The 21,391-nt window shown below is 38.1% G+C and overlaps 1 protein-coding gene across 4 annotated transcripts in view; it reads left to right on the top strand.

Annotated features, from left to right (window-relative positions):
• The window catches only part of ZDHHC14 (zinc finger DHHC-type palmitoyltransferase 14), a 93,868-nt gene extending 89,362 nt beyond the window's left edge, over nucleotides 1-4,506 (top strand). For 2 of the 4 annotated variants that reach the window (XM_054279397.1, XM_054279396.1), the window contains exon 9: nucleotides 3,311-4,506. In XM_054279397.1, coding sequence (XP_054135372.1) covers nucleotides 3,311-3,667 — 357 coding nt within the window. In that variant the 3' untranslated portion in view covers nucleotides 3,668-4,506. Of the gene's footprint in view, nucleotides 1-3,265 lie in introns of all 4 variants that reach the window. The other 2 variants (XM_054279395.1, XM_054279394.1) reach the window with 1 other exon arrangement.
• The last annotated feature ends 16,885 nt before the right edge of the window (nucleotides 4,507-21,391 follow it).

Genomic DNA, 21,391 nt, shown 5'->3' with positions numbered 1-21,391 from the left:
GTCTTCTGAGAGCTGTAACAATTCTTGAATGTTACTAGCATTTAGGAAATTTTAAACTAAGTTTATTTAATATTTAAAGTAAATAATTCTGATTATTTCAAAATAATCACATTTAGAAATGTGAAAAATATATTGACATGTACAACAGTATTTTCATATTTTTTGTGTAGCTTAGAAAAAACATATTTTCTTCAGAAAAAACAGTATTTTTCCTTAATTGTTTGTATTTATTGTGAAATAAACAGAGAATTCTAGGTTTTGTCCAAGTTGCTTCAATTTCTGCCTTTTATTGTGGAAATAAACACATATCTAAAAATTTCTGTGCATATATTTAGTTGAACTTCTGTAGTTGTAGAACTTATTAAACTTGTCCTACCTTCAGAATCTGTTTCTCTGAAACAGTGAAAATTTTAAGTGAAAAATAAAGTCAGCATATCTGAAATAAGAAGATGCTGGTGGAATAATTTTTGCAGTAGATTTTTAGTTATTTAGATTTTTTAGATTTTATTGCCAGCCTATGACCAAACACCACCTTGTCAACTAGACCATGGCACTCAGCTTCCTTTTTGTTAGTCATAGGCTTTTTTGTTTTATTTGAAATTCTGGTGTTGGATAATTCATGTGATTAGTAGCAGCTAAGACTTCCTGCCCTAAATTGCATTCAGTCAAGGGTGAAATACCAAAATCGACAAAAAGCCACCATGCCAACCCTATAACAAATATGATTTCCTTGTTTTAGTTTTGTATTGGCTGTTTAGACTCAAGAATAGTCTCCCTGTATATTATGTGTTGTTTCTATCAGATGTTTTTGAGAGCCCATAGAACACACATACTTTTTCTGGGTTAGAACCTGCAATAGTTCCCTTTCTAGAAATGTCTTTACAGCCTGTATCTTCCTAAGGATTTTGTGCTGATCACTGTTGAACAGACAAGAAAAAGAAAACCCGAAATTTACCTAAGTGAAAGGAGAGGCTATAGAGAAGTGAGAAGTGCATGGAAAATGAAGAGATATTTAGCACCTGAAGTTATAACACTCTTTAATGGAGCTTTAGGAGGCTACCTTATCTTTTTGATATTAATTTAACTGAAATGCAGAATTCCTTCAGAAGAAAATTAATTCAGACTCTACAAAGAGTTCAAATAAATTATCTTCAGCTAATACAAAGCTGTGTGCTTGTATTGCCTGGAACACGTTAATGATTTCCTTTGGAAGATCAGAACTGAATGTTCACTAAAGCAGTAAGTCAGCTGCTAACATTATTTGTATTCAGTGTACCCCAGTGGTTATAAGCATTCCTTTGTTATTTAACTTGTTCTTTGACTACTGCCTTTCAGAGAAAATAGGTTTTGTTGGTCTTTTTGAAGTTTGAAAATTCAGCTAACATATTTTTTTAAGGTCTGCATGGTAAGGTTGGTTGAAGTTTTAATTTAAATAAGCAGGTGTGAATAACAGGATATTAATCAAGAATGAGTTATTCACACTGAATTACTAATTGAAAGCTTGACTTTAAAAGATGCTGACAGTTTTCTTCTTAGTAAGGTACTTAGGCAAGGTTATGGCTTTAAGCCTGTGAGTAATCCCTCTGAAATGATAGGGAACCACTTCAGTTGTTTGGCTGGAGCTGTTCATCATTTTGTGGGGCGAAGATTGCTTGCAATTTATATGAAATCAATTTATGTAACAGAAGGCCAGTCCATTTATCTTTCTGAAAGCAGAAGTCTTGGAAATATGTATCTGAGTAAGGATTGAGCTTCTGCCTGTCAAAAGTAATTGGTCTGGGAGTCCTAAACCACTTAGATGTGTTTTTAACACTGCCTATCTCTTATGACCAAGTAGTCTGCTTGCACACTTGCTGAATGTTAGGTGTGTGCATCCATCATTAGGCTATTCAGTGGTGAAATTGGAGAACCTGAAAACAACAGTTACTTTAATTAACCATTGTTTATCATGGTTTTCATCATACAATAAAGGAGGCAAAAGTCTTCCCATGAGTTTCCAGTGTGGCACAGTGGCATATTAAACTCAAATGGGCATTTTAGGGAAGTGCCCATTTTGTAACAATGCTAGTAATAATGGTTATAGTCAGGAATATTATGGTTATGGTCAGAAAAAACAGATGATGTATCTGTAATATGTAGTAATTTGATAAAAATCTAAGAAGTCAGTCATAGAGCAGAACATATTGCTTTAATGGAATACTTGAAATAACAGTGGATAGGATGTCTTACCTCTGGATATGTCTTTTATTCTGCTTGCTTGCCTCCAAATGTCCTTCATTGCATTTGTAGTTGTATTCACTGGTTGTAGTGTTTTTCTTACCCAGCAGAGCAGTACTTTGGCAAATGAATCTAACAAGATTTTGAAAAGCTGCAATGTTATAAGGCACTGATCAGGCAATGAATTAAATATTTTTTCCTTAGGAGCTCTCAAAAATCATGCCAATCCATGTTAAAGAAACTTAATTTGGCAGTAGGTGTACTACTCACTTAGCTAGCTGGACATTATTAAAATGCACACCTGTCTTTTCATCTCAAGGAATGAGAGGTAATTTTGTATAAACTGTTTTTAGGAATTGTGTAGAATCAAAAAATCCGTTTCTGGTAGCACTCACTGAGATTAACTAGATTTATATAATGCTGGATTTGGCTTATTATTGAGACAGTGCTTGCCAGAAAACTTGTGTTGTGTACCTTGATTCATCAAATTGTCAGGATTAATCAAGAAACAGCCTAAAATTCATTAAGGTTGATCTCGTTGATCTGCAGTGCTGCCTGATTTCTACACATCCTCGGGAGTATGGAGTATAGTGTAGGACATTCTGTAGAATTTTTATATAGTGTATTAAATTGCGAGGGGAAAAATTTTGCTCATGGAGCTTTATTACTAACTGTGTAAGATATCTCTGTCAAAAGACTTCTTGTTCTGGAAAACCTCTGTGGTAGGTTAATTCCTACATGTGAAGACTAGTTAAAAGAAAAAATTGCTGGTGTTTTTTAAAGAACCCTTAAATGAACACTGTAGATGTATATCATCATTTTCTTTGATAATAATGCAAAGCATTGGCTCAGTTATGCATGGCTTTCTTTTTTTTTCCTGGGCAGCATGCCATGGGATGTTTGGGTGGCTAACCATGGAATGATACTAATGGCCTTCTTTTTTTCTCTTCACATCCCATTCTTTTCCATACCTTTTTTATCGATATCCTCCCTTTTTTTTTCTCTCTGTTTTGTTTTTATATGATTTTGACACCCTTCCATCCTACAGTGTGACCAAGATCAGTGCATTCAGAGCACTAAATTCGTTTTGCAGGCTGCTGCCACCCCCCTCCTACAGAGTGAGCCAAGCATAACTAGTGAAGAGCTCCCTTTGCCAGGAAAGACTTCTCTCAGTGGGCCTTGTGCAACTCTGACTCTAGGGCAACCAACACCGCCATCTTCTATGCCTAACCTCACATCAGATTCAGGGCTGACAGACATCATACCCTTAAAAGAGGAGCACGAAGGCCATCAGTTCCTGACTCCTGAGGAGGCGCCGTCGCCGCCCGGGATGCTGCCCAGCGGGAGCCCCATGGCGCACAGCCGCACCATGCACGTCCTGAGCCTGGCCAGCCAGGACTCGCTGCACGAGGACTCCGTGCGCGGCCTCGTGAAGCTCAGCTCGGTTTGAGCAGCTTTTCTGAGCACCACGCCGTGTCCTGGAGTCTCTGCAAATCTGTGCTTGGCAGGAATGACGCCGCAGTACCACTGCAAGGCTTCGTAACATGCCTGTAATGGAAACTTTATCACTTAATGGAGTCTGCTAAAAGGATGAGTGATTTTTTTCAATGGAGCTATGGCATCTTTTTGACCAGGTTGTTAACGGTTGTGCTCTGATGGTGACTGCATTTTACTTTTAAATAAAACCAGAAAAGGTCAATAATCTCGTTTTCTGAAGCTTGGGTACAGCGAGTTGGAAGTCAGCCTGTAGCAAACACCATGTACAGTACAAAAGAGAGAGATTCTTGGATGTAAGTGTCATGCTCTGTGTTCTATGCTCTTGTAATACACACTTGTTACGGCTTACCACACTGTGGCCAGAATGATCTGCACTTACATGTTATGCTACCAATATTTGAGATAGAAAATTGCCATTCCATTTGTTAATACAAAACAAAAAAAAGACTGCAGATGTGGATTTGCATGCCACGCTACAGTATGTGTTACAGTGGTGTTGGTATTAAGAGAAAGTGCTGCTTTTTTATTTGTGACTTTTGAAGTGCTGTTTCGTTTAAAGACAGTACAGCAAACAAATGAATGGACTATATTTTTTGAATTTATTAAATTTTATTTTAAATTAATCAGTGGTGCCTAGAAGATGATGAATTACTGATTTGATCATGTTGCATATCATTTAACCTTCTGTTTAAGTGTTTAAGTGAGGTATTGTGTTGTGCCATACCACAAGATTCTTCCACTCCCTAATGTGATACAATTACCTGTGGTCCTCCAATAAAATGACATCCTCTATTTCGTGGACGTGTACAGTTATCCTTGCACAGTTTTCATGGGGCCAAGAGGGGGAAATCATGACTTGTTGACATAGTTTGTAAAGATTTGACTGGAATATGTGTACTTGATAAAACTAGAGCTATGGAGAAATAGCTGGTTACAATTAGGATTGCTTCACCATTTTTTATGGTTTTGTTTGAGCTGTGTGTTTGTTCCCATAGGAGGTCTTTATTTGGAAACAGTAGAATTAACCTCTGCTTGCACTATAATTCAGTCTGGCTGAAGGCTGAGGGGCTTAAGACAAAGACAGAGCTTAGTGAAGTAATCTTAAATGAATAATAGTCTGTAGCTCTTTCCTGGCCATTGTTCATCATTTGTATTTGTTCTTTGATATTTTAAATGGAAATTTTGATTTCATGGAATTCTTCTGGGCTTTTTCTTTGCTCGCTTAAGTAAAGTGCAACTCAAAGGTTGAAGAGAATTTTATATCTATTTTTTGTGACAGCTGAAGAGAACCTTAGTTAAACTTAAAAACTGTAATAGCTTTAATACTGTATTTACCTGCTTTTCAGGGTGTGGAACCTGGATTATTCTCTTCCTAGGAAAAATTACGTGCAGAATGGGCTTTATCTGATGTTTCTATGGCACAAAACCATTTGCCAGTTAAGAAATGTTACAGTTCTGTATTATTGACCATGGTCATTCACTGAATCCAGTCTAAAAATCTTTTTTCTTTTAACTTTTCTTGTTGAAATTGAGAATAATCAGCCTGCAGAAAATCATTCACCCATGCTATTGAAGATTAAGACAAAATACTGACAAAATCCCTACTCCTGTAAGATTTCATGAGCAGTCTGTTTCTAAAACTGATGATATTACCTTGGACCTAATTCAGTGTGTTGAACATAACAGTGCTTTCTCTCTGTAAGTGCCACAATGGGTCCACTGAAGAAGCTCTGGCAGGCAAATCTCTCCTAGGTGTTTGAGCCACTGAAGAAGCTCTGACAGATAAGTCTGTCCCACCTATTGTAAACCACCTTCCCCGTATTTTCCAGAAGCTGGGACAGTCTGGAGTTCTTTCCACCAGCCAAAGTGTAGTGACAGACATGTCCCAGTTGGCTGCTCTCCCAGTAAGCCGTGAGTTTCAGCACTTCTGTATCTGCTCTTGAAGAAGTCAGTAATGCTCATCTTCTTGATTTCACCTTTCCCTGACGCAGCTTCTTGGGTATGAAGCCATGAACATCTGCATTAAAGCAGGCAATGGTTGAGGGCTGGAGATACTGGTCTGCTAGACCTGGGGAAAGAATCCCAGCTTTGAGTTTGTAGACTAGTACTTGATGAATCATTCTGTTCTCTAATAGGTGTCTGTGGGTAGTTAACTATGGATGCATTACTCACTACTTAGAAGGGCAAGTCAAATATTTTTAATGTGGTATCAAAGCTTTCCATTTGTACAAGTCATGATGAGGATGATTATTTTAAGGAAATTGTTCTTTTTAAGTTTCCCTGAAATAGCAGATGGATTTTATGTTTCCAAGAATACCAGCTTCGTGACAACATTTGTATGTCACTGCCACTAGGGAATAGTGAAGAAGGCTCTGTGCACAATAAAATTAGTGTCAGTTTTAACATGGAAGGGAAGGGAGGGGGATGGGATTAGAGTCTTTATGCTGTTTGCCTTGTGCTCGTGCTTTTCACCATCATTTTTTGAACCTTCTGTTTTGTTTACATGGGAAGTGTAAGAATTACGAAACATGGTGGAAACAGATGTGCTGCTTCAAACTCACTTGTTCACGTGACTTTGTTTTAGTTTTTAAGATGACACTTTTCTTCTGAACCTGCTGCGTATGTTTTTAAATTGGGCTTTTGAGAATATACTGGATACTTTGAATTCGTTTATACATTTATATCACCCCTATTTTAAGTCTCTTTTCCTCCCCATCTGTCTGTTTTAAATGGTGACATCTTGAACCTCCCAGACATGCCTGCCTTGCGAGGACATCTGCTGGAAGGCTTCGGAACTAAGTCCTAACCCATCGGGATCGGTGATTGCAGCCTTTGGCCGGCGGCAGTCAGTGGTTCAGCAGCAGGTTGATCACAAAGGTACCTCTAACAGGGCTTTTGGATGCTTCCCCTCACCTCCATCACACCTGTCTTCAGTTCTGGGCACTCCCTTCGTTGGAACTTGTGTATTTATCTGGAATGAGTCAGCAAAGTAACTATTCATCAGCTTCTCTACAGATTTGATTGTTGATGTTTTATTTTGAAGTATGATGACAGAGCATGCACACTGAGGATCCAAAATTATAATCCTTATGAGTACTGCACAGGGTTTTTTCTATTTTTATTTTCTGTGACAGAATACTGCTATTAAATAGCTCTTTCCATGTTTGGTTTATAAATCTAGAATAAAAATTGAGATTTTCAGAAGAGTAATTTTTTTTTCTTAAAAGCCTGAAATCTTTGAATGTGTGAAAACTGATTAGTCTATCTGATTTAAAATACTTATTCTGCTTTGGTTTTTTCAATATTTTCCCCTTCTAGTTGTCTATATAATCTTCTTTGTAGAATGAAATACAGTGCTTCATAAATTTTTTAAGGCTCTTTATTTTTGTGATTTCTCAAAGGTATTTCTATCTTAAAGTGAGTTTTGTATTCATAGCAGTTAAACATGTCCAAGAACAAACTTGTAATAATAAATGTCCAAGTGTTACTGTATTTTCCTGTTATAGTATATCCTTTGGTAACATTTTGTCCCTTCCTGTGAACTCATGATGCAGGTAGATGTATTTCTGCATTCCTTAAAAATCATCTTATAGATAGAAGAATAGCTGGTTTGCAGTTATGTGCATCCTAGACAATGCTCCCAGAAGAAGCAAGCTGATGTCATAAACCCAAAGGCATAAGACATGGGTAAGACAAATTTATGAGACACATCTTAGAAATGTGATGACTAACTTGTGATAATGGAGATTTTTCAAATTTTTTCAGTCTATTCAGCAATTGTAACAGTTCACAGTACCTAAAGGGTTGCTAATGTTCAAAATCCTAAACAAAGGTGTTTCACTGGAGAACCAATAAAATTGAGCTTCTATTTGTCTTTTAGTTCCCAAATTCAATACAGCTTGAAGAACAACTCAGCAATATTGTAGAGAGATCTAGTCCTTACTTTAGTTATATTCTGGTTTAAATGATATATGGGAACTGTCATGTATTTGTTGACTTATTCCTTCTCTCCCTTCCCCTCCTTATCAGCAGTGGTAATCTGAAGCTGAACATGGTGTGTTCGACCACAGGCCATTCTGAGTTTTGGTATTAAAAGCCAAATGATCCTGTTTTAGGGACTGCCATGAGATGAAGTAGTATACTTCAACACAATTTCAAATACTCCTAGGCCCAAAATATGAATGAAATGTGTTTTAGACACTTGTGTGTGGATTTAGCTCACTTAAATTAGAGCTGTCCTAGTTTTCAGGATTCATCTGGGTCAGGGCTCCCTGATTTTGGTTGCCTGCCTGCAGAGATGTTGCAGTTTGACATCTGAGTGCACTGCCTGGGCTACCAAAAGGCTCATGAGATTAAGTGAGCTATTTAAACCTGTGGATATCTAGATTAATTATGAGTCATTGCAGCCATTCAGTTCTATCACCAGAAGGCAGCTGTCTATTAACATTCAACTATACAATTTGAGAGTTGATGACAAACAAGACAAGTTGGGGAGAACAAGTTTTGGATGTTCTAAGGAGATTAAATAGTAGTTTGTTTCTAAGGTAGGTCAGAGAGGACAGGAATAAGAAGATCAACGGGAGAAAGAGTGAAAGCAGAACAGAGATTATCAGGTGACATGGAGGAAAAGAGGAATTACCTGTAAGCTGTGGGGGGCAAGGGAGGAGGTAGAAACAAAAAAGCCTCATGGGAAAGAAAATGAGGACAGCTGTCAATATTGATCAAACAATATTTTTTAAAAACCCAAAACAAACAACAATTACTCACTGGTATTCTTGTTTGTTGGTTTGTTTTGATTTTTTTTAGAAATTTCATAAAAGTCATTCTAGAAAAAAAAAAAATAAGGTCAGACATTTGAGAGAAAGTGATTGTAGGAAGATGATAAGGAAAATGTGAGAAGTTAGTTTGCCCTCGGGCTCCTTTCCCTTAACATCTTTTTCCACTTCTGTTTTGAAAACACATCTGTAAATATAAAAACAGGTGAAGTCTTGGCTCCTTAGAAGTTGATAGAAATATAAAGACATTGAATATGATAGAAATGGGAATTGCTTTAGCATTTTGAATTTCCAGACTGTTAATTGTTTGAGCATTCTGTATTTCCATACCAGAAGTGCCTTTGCCTTGGAAAAACGAGTGGGGTAATATGGTTTAGTGTTTCTTGGTGATGCCTTAATTAAATTTGCCCATCCTTTAGCAGAGTGTTTTCCTAAGCAGTAGTCTCATCAATTTAACGTGAAGCCTGGAATTCAGTCAGGGTTTCTGTGACTATTGTGCAAATCAGAATTAAGACTACAGGCTAGGTAAGGTTTGTGGTTTGAAAACTGGAAAGATCTGTCCCACAGAGATGTATTTACTTTGCAATATATAATAAAGTCAGTTCCACTGGCCGCAGGATGTTAATGACAATGTTATCTTGATGTATTTTATGCAGTTTCCAACTTTAGCTACATTGCCACTTCTGAAAACCTGGAAAAACAGAACCAAGTTTCATCCTAATATAATTAAAATCTTCTCAAACCCAAAGCTGGTAACAGCTGCTGGAACTTATCGGTGTGTATTTAGGTGTAGTTGCAGAACAGACATGAAGGGACCACCTTAAAAACAGCTTGGCTGAATGATCTGTGATGTGAGGAGAGCTGCTAATTTTCTAGCATGCAAAAGATGCCTCATATTTTAATGTGCCTTAATTTTTTTCCTAAATTGAAAGGAAAAATAAAGTTCAAAACTGGTTTTCCACAGGTTCTGGAGACTACAATTGAAGAACCTTTTGGAACACAAATGGTGTTTGATTTTTAAATAAACAGTTAGTGTTTATTTTATTACATATATGAAATTGAAATACTAAAAAATCATCAAAGAGTTCTTCTGTTGTTTTTGTATTCACAAAAACATAAAGTGGTTTGGAAGGGATGTTAAAGATCATCCAGTTCCAGCCCCTCTGCCGTGAGCAGGTACACGCTTTTACCACAGTTAGACATGAAGAAGAAAACAAAGTTAAATGCTTTATTCCATAATTACACATGTAGCAGCCGTTTCTAATATTCTTGTCTTACTCTTGAATATTTTTTTCTCTCATATGAAAGATTTAACATTTTCTTCCTTCTGTAAATTAAGGTTCTGTAACTTGTTGTACCTTGATTTTTCAATTATTTAATAAGCTTCTGATAGGATAAGTCAGGACTACTAAAAACAGTATGCACAAATCAGGAGGAAAAAATCAAAGTGCTGTTTTTTATTACTTCTGTCACACGACTTCACAATAGCAATAGATTCATGCAGTTGATATGAGATTACTTGCTCTGGATTCCACATACTGACCCATACATACAGGAAACCAAAGTGAAAAAACCCCTAAAAAATTTGCATTGACAGCCTAAAAGGAAAGGAATATGTTGGTGAGGAGGGAGGGAGCAAGAAGATTTAATCAGAATGTTCTGGATATAAATGCCTGGGACCAAGTTTTTCTGGCCTTTGGTTGAGTGTGTATCCACATAAGTATTTTAATGCATTTTGGAAATCTGTTTTCTTGGTGGCTCTGCTTAGCACTTAGACTCATTCCATGGAGCAGTCTTGTGAAACAAAATAGGTTTCTCTTAAATAGAAAATTAACCAGAAGGTAAGTTCCAGCAGCATACCTAATGCAGTCCAAATGCTCCCAGGACCAGACTGGAGCTGGTCCAGGGTTTCTGTCCTCAAAACAAGTACAGTGTGGACATGAGGTGAGCAGCACCAAATGTTTTGCTGCAGAAATCTATGCATATAAAACTCACTGCTTGTGAAAATAGGTATAACCATAGATTTGTTTTCCAACTGACTTGTATTGTTCCTCTGGTTCATACTGCTGAAGTTGTGCTTTCTTAGCTAAAAAGAAAAAAAAAAAAAAAAAACACAAAAAACCAAAGCAAAACCCCAAGAACCTAGTATCTGTCAAAATTAGCTTTTATTCATAGGTTGTTTTTCTTTAAAGTATAAAAAATAATTCTTACATGAACAATGTGCTGAAAAAATGCTCCTCAACGTTTGTCAAATGCAAGACTAACACTTGCATTTCAAGGGTGAGCTTTCAGTAGCATCATATTCCTCTGTAAGCTGCCTATTCACTTTGACAACCTGTCATCTACAAATCTAGTGGCCTCTTTTCTGGTCCATATCAGTTTGGTTAGTTGATGAGCCTTAGCATGAATTATTGTAAGGAGATGGCTTCTACTTTGTTTTAATTTATGCAAGTCTATTTGAAGAGTTTAAAGTATGTTTTATTTCAACTACTTATGTTGTTGCTGAATTATGGCAAGTTTTTTGTCTGTGCTCAATAGTTCCTTGATCTGATCTTACATCCTTGACATAGTGATTAGTGATCCTGATGCCTCAGGAGTGGATTCATGTTTTAAGACTGATGGTTGCATATTTTCTTCCTACGTGCTTCTGCTGGCTGTAGTGACAGTAGCATCCTACAGAATTTACTGGCAATATGTCAAGGATAATTAAGGAGCACTGATTAGATTACACACCTAAAAAGTCTTTAAGAGGTGCATTTCTTCCACTGACTGTAAGGAAAGAATATTGAGTTGCATTAAAGAATACAGAAACGTGGTGTAGCATGTTGGCTTTTATCTAGTCTCATTCAAGCAGTATCATATTCACACAAACTTGTATTCCTGGTCACCCTACAGTTTGTGAAAAAGCCACGTGAGTGTGAAGAGGTCGCCTAAAAGTCTTTAATTCAGTGTTTTTGCACCGAGGTACACAGAACGAGGTGTTAATAGCACGGTCAGTGAAAGTGACTGCCTTTTCATTTAAGGAAAATGAGGGGAATGCTGCCTGCAGCCTGGTAGGTGAGTTACAAGGGCTGTGTGCAAATCAAGCACACCTACAAGCCTAAAATTTTCTACTGGTCAGTGCTTTTGTCTTAGTTAGAGACTAGCTCTTGACCCAGCATGCTGTTGGTGTTATCCGTGCTCCAACATCTGCATTGAAGCCATTTGTTCATACTGAGAATTTTGTACCAAAGCACACTGTAAGTAATCAGTCTCAAAACACATCAATTTCTTGATTTTTCTTCAAGCTACCTTTTGCTTATTTCTCACAAAAAAAAAAAAAAAAGGAAAAAATTCTTTACAAATGGTTCCCCAGGGTTATAATTAGGCAGTTTTATATAACCAAAATGTTTGAGCTATCATGAATTAAAGGACATGCAGTGTGACGTGATTAGTTATTAACATTAAATTTATAATTTGTAAGTAATTTAGAAATAAGGCCACATGCATGTCTTCATGTGAAATCACAGTTTTGGATATTTGTCTTGAGAGTGCTGATAAGTTTAGATAAGTGGAATTTCCAAAAGAAAAACACAGCTCAGAGGCCAAAATCTCTGACTTAGTTCAGGCAGCCCCACATAATTAAAGGCTTTGCATTTATTTTGGTTTTATAATTTTAGGAGTTACCTAAATGGCAAATATTGTTCATGTAACAACATTCTTGACATGCAGACTCTTGTAATTAAATGAGCCATATTTTATGAGCGAGATAGATTAAAAGACTGGTGTACTATTCTTGTGTGTAGAAAGTCTGTTTGATTTTACTTTTTTTTAAGCACAGCTTTCCAATACTCTGTTCTATTGTATTTGATGTCATGTAGTCTATCTCAAAAATCAAACAAATATCCAGGTTTGCTGTCTCAGTAAGTTGTTTAGCTGATTTCACAGAGCCTGGTGTTTTCCCAAGACATTATGATCATGTAGATCTGAGGTGCTTTTTTTGTCCTTACAGATTTAGGCTCTGTTCTGCTTTACTTAGTGCTCAATATTAAAGCTTTTCCTAATGGATAATGCAATTGCCTACAGTTCTGCCCCTGTCAAGGAGCAGGAAATCTTTCCAGGGTTTTTTTTCCTGCTACTTGAGTTTCATACTTGCCTCTGCAGTTTCTCCTGCACTTCTTTATTCTAGGTTTCTAGATGTTCTTCTTTCCTGCTCTGTTTTTCTGATTTGGTTCTAGAGCAAGATGTTTTACTTGGAAATTTAATCTAATGAAACATTTAGCTATGTTTCTCTTTTGATTTCTAGTTGCACCTCTTTCAAGGAGGGATCAGCTATAAAGAGAGTTTCAAATGTTCAGTTCTTAGATTGGAAGCTGGTGAGGTCTGTAGCCTTCCACTGGGCCTCAGGTGTCATGTCTTCTTTTTGAGACAGGACTTGATGTCTGGGGGGGTCCCCACTTGTGTAGATCTTTTTTAGTTTCCTCAGTGAGTATAGGAATTTATGGGTATAACAAAGATGCAGTTATATTTATGATCAAGTGAGTGGATAAATTGAAACTTGTTCTGGTGATGTATGACCTGAAAAAAGTTTTCCTCGTGGTTGTATGAATTTTAAGGACTAGGGAATAACGAGATTGTATTGGATTTGTCAATGAAATTCATTTCAAAAGCAAACAAAAAGGCACATCCAATTAACATGGGAAAAGAGCTCCTCTACACTCTGGGATTTTTAAAGGAGGCCTTTTTTTCTGGCCACACTCACCTTTGGTACTTACACTTAACTGTCACTTGTCATCACTACTCATTTTTGTGTTTTCATTTGCTTTCTAAATTCAGAACACACCAATTTTGACTCTGAGCTAGGTGATGGAAGAATATACTGCCTCACTCTCTCCATTTTAAGAGTATAGGTTTCCTGCCCAAGATTCTTATTTTCTATGATTCTCTTGCCACAGCAGCAGGAGCATCTCCCACAGCCTTGTATATGTATAGATAGAGATATAGATGACATAGATCCAGATATGCACACACACATGCATGCTCCCTGCATTGCTCCAGGGGTTTGTTGTGCTCTGGCTGCCCTGCTCTGTGTTGGCTTTAGCTGAACTCCTCAGCAATGCTGCCAGTGCTCTGTCCTGCCTCAGGCTCCCTGAGCACACTGACAGAAGCCCATCTCCACCCACCATACAACAGCTTGCTGTCATCCCTCTCTGGCAGCTCCAAGGCTTTTAGGAGGATCCACACCCTCAAGCTCAGACTGAGTGCTTTAGTCTGTTTTTCCTTAGCAAACCCTTCTAAACAGTCTGCTTAGTTTTGCTCTATGCTTTGGCTTTCTTTACAAGCAAGTCCATTGTAGCATGGACTCTTATCCACAAACATGGAATGCTGAACCTGATTTTGTTTTCCTGTTCAAAGAATATAAGCCATAGAGTAGAGCTTTTTTCAGTACACTTGTGCAACTCTCCTGTGTTTCTGAGTTTTATCTAAAGTAATTCTTTGAGCTCATTTGAAAGTCTGCTGAAAGCTTCAAGATAGCAGATTACTTTGTGTAAGTGGCTTGGTGGACGACTCAAGCAGTAAATTATTTAGTGCCTGTCTTTCCAGAAGGGCTGAAGCTAGGTTATGTGTTCTATAATTCAGAAAATACTTAACACTTGAGTGAACAGGCACATACAAAAAGAAACATGACTCACCCAGTATTAAAATAAATCTGTTGCTTTCAGGTGTAATTTTTTGTCCTTCATCATTGTTCAATGTTCCTCATTCTGCATTAAATAAAGGGATGTAGGATTATGCACCCAGATCTAGTAGGTAACAGGAACAGCAATAACCCTGTTTAACTGTAGCATTTAAAACCTATTGGATTATAAAAACTGATGTTGTTTGTTCTTTTTTCTTCCAGAATAACTGCTCGTTTCAGTGCAGTTGGGTTCAGTGATGTGCTATTTTAGTCCTCCAGAAAATTTACTGCTTCTTTTCCTGTGAAAATATGGATTTGCAGAAGGGATCTGTGCTGTAGATAAGTGTGCTATCCGATCATCTTAATATGCATCTTTTCCATTAGTTTACTGAAGTATAATTCATAGCTGCTGTTTTTAAAAAGGAAAGTTTCCATGCAATAATTGTGACCACTTAAAATAATATGGGAAGATTGTAGTGTAATTTCTAGTAGTGAAACTGAAGAAAAACCACTGTGAAATGTGCCTTCACATATGGCACCTGTGCATAATTGTGGTCTCTATGTCTTTGTTATGAAGACCTTGTTCATGAATTGAGAGTTCAATTGGGAATTAATATATGTATCAATCAAAGAAAAAGAATTGCTTTTTTCAGGATCTGATGTAGACAAAATTAGCAAAATGGTGGGAATAGGAAAGAGTTTTGTAATAATTCCCATGAGGAAAAAAAGGACCTTGCTTCCCCCATTTTGTCTGCAGTCAAGATCATCTGAAATTCTTGTCCTACCTACCTGTAATGCTGCAAAATTGGCTAAGCAACTGATTGTTTTACCCATTGCATGTAACAGGAATTGGAAGCTAACACACATGGTATTATACAAAACTTCATCATCCAGTGGTTTGATCAGCCAAGATTTAAATAAGATTAACAAGTAGGAAAAAAATCCCTTTTCATTTGATCTCTTTATTGCATTATCTGCCAAGTTTTGAGTCACCGTTGCCTCAGGTTAATGTTTTAAAAGAACAATTAAGTAAAGAGGTTTGCATTGATGCAGGGTTCAATTTCTAAATTATAGAGTCAGTTGTGCTCTGCAGTGAGGAGAGTTAGATGTGTGTGTGACCTAGCAAACAGATTACATTTTTGTTATCCTCTCTTGTTTGCTGCTTTAATGTTGCCTTCAGAAAATTCTGGGATTTGGAGTTTTTATTTGTCTCTTATAATTTCCAAGAAAGTAAGAAGCTTTTGTGTCTTTCAGGAAATTAGTTTCTGCTTGAAGCCTTCTAGTCTTAAAATTGGTGTCATTTGTTCTAATTTAACCCATGTTCTAGGCTCTGGGAGTGGAAAGTTTAGCTCTATGAGGAAGAGAAATATGGGGTTTAAGGGTGTTTTTTGTTCCCTACTCCCATTTTCACTGTAAGCAAACTAAATTAGAGGTGTGTGGCCCAATCAAGTCATTAAACAGATGTTAGTACTGCAGTAGGTTATATCTCCCAGAAAAAAACAATCACTGTGTTGTTTAGGGAGGCTTTATAAATCCTGCTTGTAAAGGTCTTCAATGGACATCTTACTGGATTTGATTTTATTTTGGTTGGTTGTTTTTGGTTTTTTTTTCCTAAGATGCAATAAAAGTGACAAAAATCTGAACAAGTACTTAGATCCTATTATCTTACCAAAATCATGGGGAAGATATTGGAGATTTTAAATAACTTCATTTCTGTGGATGCATTATGACAGTCTTTTGATGCCATTTCATACAAAATTCCTCATACAATTGGTATAATTCTTTTGGAAGAAAACTTGTCTTCATAATGCAATTCTGATAAAGTTTGGGTACAACACAGATTGTTCAGCAATGGAGGTCTGTTGGGAGATGGATGGGGAAGGAAAAGGAGAGAAGGAAAGGGATGAAGTAAAGAAGAAGCATGTATTTCTACAGGCATGAACTATTACCTGGTTTAAGTCCAAGTAAGAAGGTTATTTGTACGTAGTTCTGCACTTTAGGATGTGTTGTGCTGAAATCATTTGGATATATGGGGTTTGTGCTTTGCTTTTACAGCAAGTTCTGCTTGCTTAGCACAGAGTAAACAAATTTCATGCTCCAGCAGCTGCCTCCTGATTGCTCTGTGGAAAGGACCTTAAAAGCAGCAAATCCCCTGCTCTCACCCCAGAGAAAATAGTATAAATAGCAAATACCTAACCAAATGGAACATAACATGTAGTTTCAAGCCACCTACCATTTGCGAGGCTTTTGTGGATTTGCAGTGTTTGTTTGGTCCCTCAGGCTCCCTTCTCAGTCCTGGGGAGCCCCAGTGCTCCCCAGTAATACTGCAGTAAGTGCTGAGTCCCCTTGTTCTGGTGAAATATCCTGGGGCTCAGCTGCCCCAGCAGAGCTCTGAGCATGCAGAGTGGTCAGTTCAGGGGTCCTTAGCTCCCTTCTCTCACATGGCTGAAATGCAGCTTGTTTGTATGAGAGATCTGTTGCTGTTATTATTTGTTTGTTTGTTTATTTATTTATCAGAGAACTTGAACTAAGCAGCATTGCTGGTGTTCTCTGTTTGATGAGAGGCTGTGTGGGGCCAGAAGGGTGCTGCTGTTCACTGGCAGGCAGCATGTGTCTGGTGCTGTGGTTCCTGCAGTGCTCTAAGGGTGTTCAGAGGATTTGAAAGGGAGCTCTAAGGAGCAGGTGAGAGGTGTGTAGGCAAGGAAATTTGGGTGCATGTACCTCCTGCCCTAAACAGCCAACTACACTTTCAACAGTTCAGTCTTTTCCAAAGCAACTTCAATTATTCTTTACAAATGGCTTGATGAGATAGCTGTAGAGGAAGAGAGATGTATGAAAGACAAGTAGAACCTCAAATGCATGTCAGCTTCTGATTCAGCTCAGCCCTTGGCAGAAAACTTCTGGAAAGTCTGGGTATCTCAGCAAGCAGAGGTAAAGACCAGTCCTCAAAAATCCTGTAAATCATCACTGGCCTGGAAATAGCAGAGCCCTGAATTGGCCACTTTGCTGAAGGTATCACTTACACAGGGAATGGGAAACAAAAAAAGAAAAGCAGGAAACACAAAATTATAGTAGTCATTGCTATGAAAGTTAGATGCTTCACAAGCACTCAAACTTCATGATCTTTCCAAGTTGTTTATTGTTGAGATGAAAGCCCTCTTTTGAATACAAGGCAGTAGCACTAAGGGCTGGGGGGTGGTTTGGGAGATTGGGAACCATTGAAGGCACGTCTGCACAGTAATCATGGGCTAATTAATCTTGGTGTACAGTCAGCAGAGCCAGTCATCTGGAGCAAGTGTGCCATGCAGATCTACGCTTCGTGACTGAGCCGTGGGACTCAGGAAGCTGGATGGCTGACTTGCTTTGTGTGATCTCAAGCAAGTTGTTTATTGTCATCATGTTTGCTGTACCAAATGTTCCACAAACTGGTTGAGTTCATTTTGGGAACTAATGTTGTGTTACAATACAAAGATGCAGTTCCCAGGCAGAAAAGGAATTTCTCATAATCTTCTGTTTCCTCATAAATAAAATGTGGTTTCTTGCTCCCTCCCTCCCCTCCAGAGAGCAATTGTATTTACTTAAATTTGCTTACTTCAATGAAAACAAATACCAGTGATTTTGAACTGGAGAATTCTGGAGTTCAAGTTCATCATGTCCTGCAGTCCCCAGGTGCTCCAGGTTGCTGGAGTAATATGTGCTATATGTGATGTGCTTTAAGTGCATGTTATAGCACTTCAGAGTCTTGTCAGGGATCAAGTACTTTTCACACAGATCTTTACCATATAAATTTACTATTTGCATATGTGCACATGTACCTACACCTAAGCACATTATAATAGCTGTATCTGTGTGTAGATAAACAAGTTCTGATATTGATAGTCATGGCTATCAGGTTACAGTCAGCAAAGAGGAAAATCGCTCCCCTTCCTGAGTTATCCTCAGGCATTAAACTGCCTCCATTCAGGGATGCTTTGTTGGGTAAGGGGACAAAATGTGACAATGTTGCACTTTGATTGACATTTACTTTATTATTATATATTTACTAATACTTGATAAATTAAGTAGATACTATATTGCTAATAAGTATATAATGCAAAGTGGCATTATATTTCTTAAGTGGAACGTGTTTCCTATGGTATGCTGCTGAACAAAAGCTTGTGGTGACTTTGACCCTGTGTTAGACACTATACAGGGATCTAATGACAGCTAAAATAGTGGTTTCCAAAGTCTGTTTCTCAGACTACCTGCAATTTTTGAACTTTCTGTTAGTAGTCTATTAAAAAATTAGCTTTTCTTGTTTGCTGCTGCTGTTGCTGTTGTACTAGACTTAACAGAAGCCGAAATTTATAATTTGATTTTTAATTTGTTGCCTCAGTAAGAAAAAAATGGTTGTTATTGCCATAAAGATGTTATCAGTCGCTAGCAGAAGGAAGAGCAGTCGTTTTCAGTCTAGGAACTGAACTGAGAACCTCTGGCTCTGCCAGACTTTTCCAGACAATGTTTCTGCAGTGTCTGCCAAGCCACATGATCCTGTACCGAGCTGAAACCTTTTCCTGCTCTTCCAGAATCTGTGTGGACAGATTGCAGTCCAGGTTCAGAAGATCTTAGTGCAGCTTTGTTTGCTTCATTGTAAATCTGTCCTTCAGATTTCTGAGAGTTGCACAGGAGCTCAGACATGCCAGGGTGTTGAAATGCCAAGTCATTTCTTTCCTCCCTCAGCTGTCTCTCCAAGGCATCACAGAAGCACTTTCCTGAGGCATAGTGCTGCACCTTCCAGATCCTGAAGCAGTTTTTATGGAGTCCTTACTTATGGATCCTACACATTGGTCAGAGGCAGGATGATACAGCTCCAGGGGGAGACTGCACAAAAATTACTTTACTGCGTGTGCTGCCCCAACCCGTGACAGCTGTGAGCTGTCCTGATGCTCCGAGTAGCAGATTGGTGTCCTACAAACTGCTGCAGCTCAGGCTTATCTGATAATATTTGAAGGAATCCAGTGCAGCAGAAAAGAGCTGGCAGAGTGCAAGGATCCACACTCCTCATCCAAGAGGAATGCAGTGCAGATGCTGCACAGTCATGGTGCCACTGGAGATTTGCTCTCCAGTGTGGAGACCTTGCAATGACATCAGCCTTAGAGCCTTTTAGTGCTGCCAGGGTAGTTCAAAGCAGTGACTGTGCAAGCCAAAATCGAGGCCAGTCCCTTTTTAAGCACATGAAGTTGGAAGAGAGGAGGAAATATTCTGATTTCTTCTATTTGGGCTGTGGCCTGGATGAGGCTGTCTCATTGTTGGCAGACATCAAGTGTATCTTCCAATGTCTGGCAGACGTATGCTGAGAGACTTGAGAAGCCTGGATGAAATGGTGTTGTCCAAATTCTAGGGCTGTCCTTACTGGATGCAACATAGGAAAGGGAAGCCAAATTCCAACTTCTTTCCCTTGCAGTCTAGCACTACCCCAATGGGGACAGCAAGTTTTCGAGTATCCCATTAACTCTGACCCCTTCCTTACCTTTGTGGTTATCCACAGCTGAACATGTGCCTGTGGTGTAGCTACCCTTGTTATTAATTAGCCCTCTCGATCTTTATTATTATTTCCTAGGAGTGTGTAAGCCAGTATTTTCTGTGATCTGCATTTTGACACAGTGCATGGGTCTATATCCCATCGCAGTCTTATTTCTGCACCTTCTTTTGTCCTGTCAACCCATATTTCAAGATGATTCAGATATAGTCATGTTGGCTGAAATTATACACCTGTGAAGGGTAGATACATGTTATTTTCAGCCTATCATTAAATCATACTGGAATTTGAATGGCCATTTTCCAGGTTGTAGCTGGGGTGGTTGGTTTGTTTGTGGTTGGTTGGTTGTTGTTGGGGTGTGGTGTTTTTTTTTTTTTGTTGGTTGGGGTTTCTGATAGTTTGGGTTATTTTGATAAGTCAGTAGATTGCAAGGAGAGGAGAGGGTTTGATTTCAGTCAGCCAAAGGCAGTGATACATGCCTGCAGTAGACACAAGGGAATGGGGACCAGCTGTATCTGCTTGGCTTGCAACTGCTCTCGCAGTGCCCAAATGAACAAGAAAAGATCCCAACAGCCCAGTGAGTTTTTGTTCATGCTGAAACATTTGCTCTATGGAAATTATCTTACTGAAATGAATAGCTTCTTTCTTACTGAAATGTCTAGAAAACTGTGAAGAACCTCTATAAGTTAAGTTTACCTCAGCAAATTTTAGGAAAATAATACTTTTTAATCCTCCTTTTCACTAGCACTAGTGTAAAAGTAAAAGATGTTATGTAGAAAATTTTGACTAATATCACAGTTTTGTTCCCTAAAAATCCAGTAGTAGATCAAATCTGTTCAACATTAAATTAATTTTAGTATTTATTTATTTTTGTTTAATTCCCTGGGAGCAGAAGGGGTGGCATCTGTAGTGTCCTAATAAATCATTTAGATTAATTCAGTCAGGACTGGTTTCACATGAAAAGGTTCCTGGAGCTGGTTGGTTTCTTTATTTCCTTATTATTCAGGATTATTTTAATAATTTAAAAATGTCTTTTTACAATTAATAAAATAGAAAGAGCAAGTTTCAGAAGTAGAACTACGTGTTACTTCAAGTTGTAAATTTAAACTTTGCCTGTTCTTTAGGCTTAATTACATATATAACATAGAACCAGAAGAGCTGGCAGGTCACTGATCTGTTTAGTCCAGTCACATTTGATTGCAATGGCCAGAAGGAAGATGCACTATGTCCTGCCATGAGCAGTGAGGAAATAGTCTCTCAGAGGAAGGGCAGGCCCAAGATAGGAAACCTGATGACTTTTAGCCATTTCATAACATCCAGGATGGTGCTGTTCTTTTCTTGTTTAAAAAGACAAATATAAAAAGCTGGGCTTGTGTTTCCCTAGAAATTTCCATTGCTTTTTGTTCCCACTAAGATCTTGGGATTTGTTTTGCTTGCATACGTGTGGTAGTGACTTTCCCAGCTGAGTCAATACATGTTTCCCCCCCAAATAATAATTTTTCAAACACTTTGCTTTCTTACTTTTGATCCCCATATTAAATACTTTGTTGTTGTTTGGTTTGTTTTCTCCTTTGCCTTCTGAGGCAAAGCAGAGAGGTGCGTTGCTTGTCTGTGGTACGAGGTCATCAGTGAAGTTAGGTTTGCTGTGATTTTCTTGCACATAGAGACAGATGCAGGGCCAGTTCTTATATTTGGGCTGGGAATGATCTGCAAGCAGCATCACTC

Source organism: Melozone crissalis, unplaced genomic scaffold (assembly GCF_028551555.1).
Source record: "Melozone crissalis strain CALT ecotype California unplaced genomic scaffold, PUWL_Pcris_2 ptg000027l_1, whole genome shotgun sequence".
NCBI classification, from domain to species: Eukaryota; Metazoa; Chordata; class Aves; order Passeriformes; family Passerellidae; genus Melozone; species Melozone crissalis.
Note: the sequence above shows the minus strand (reverse complement) of the source record. Positions and strands in the feature narration are given on the sequence as shown.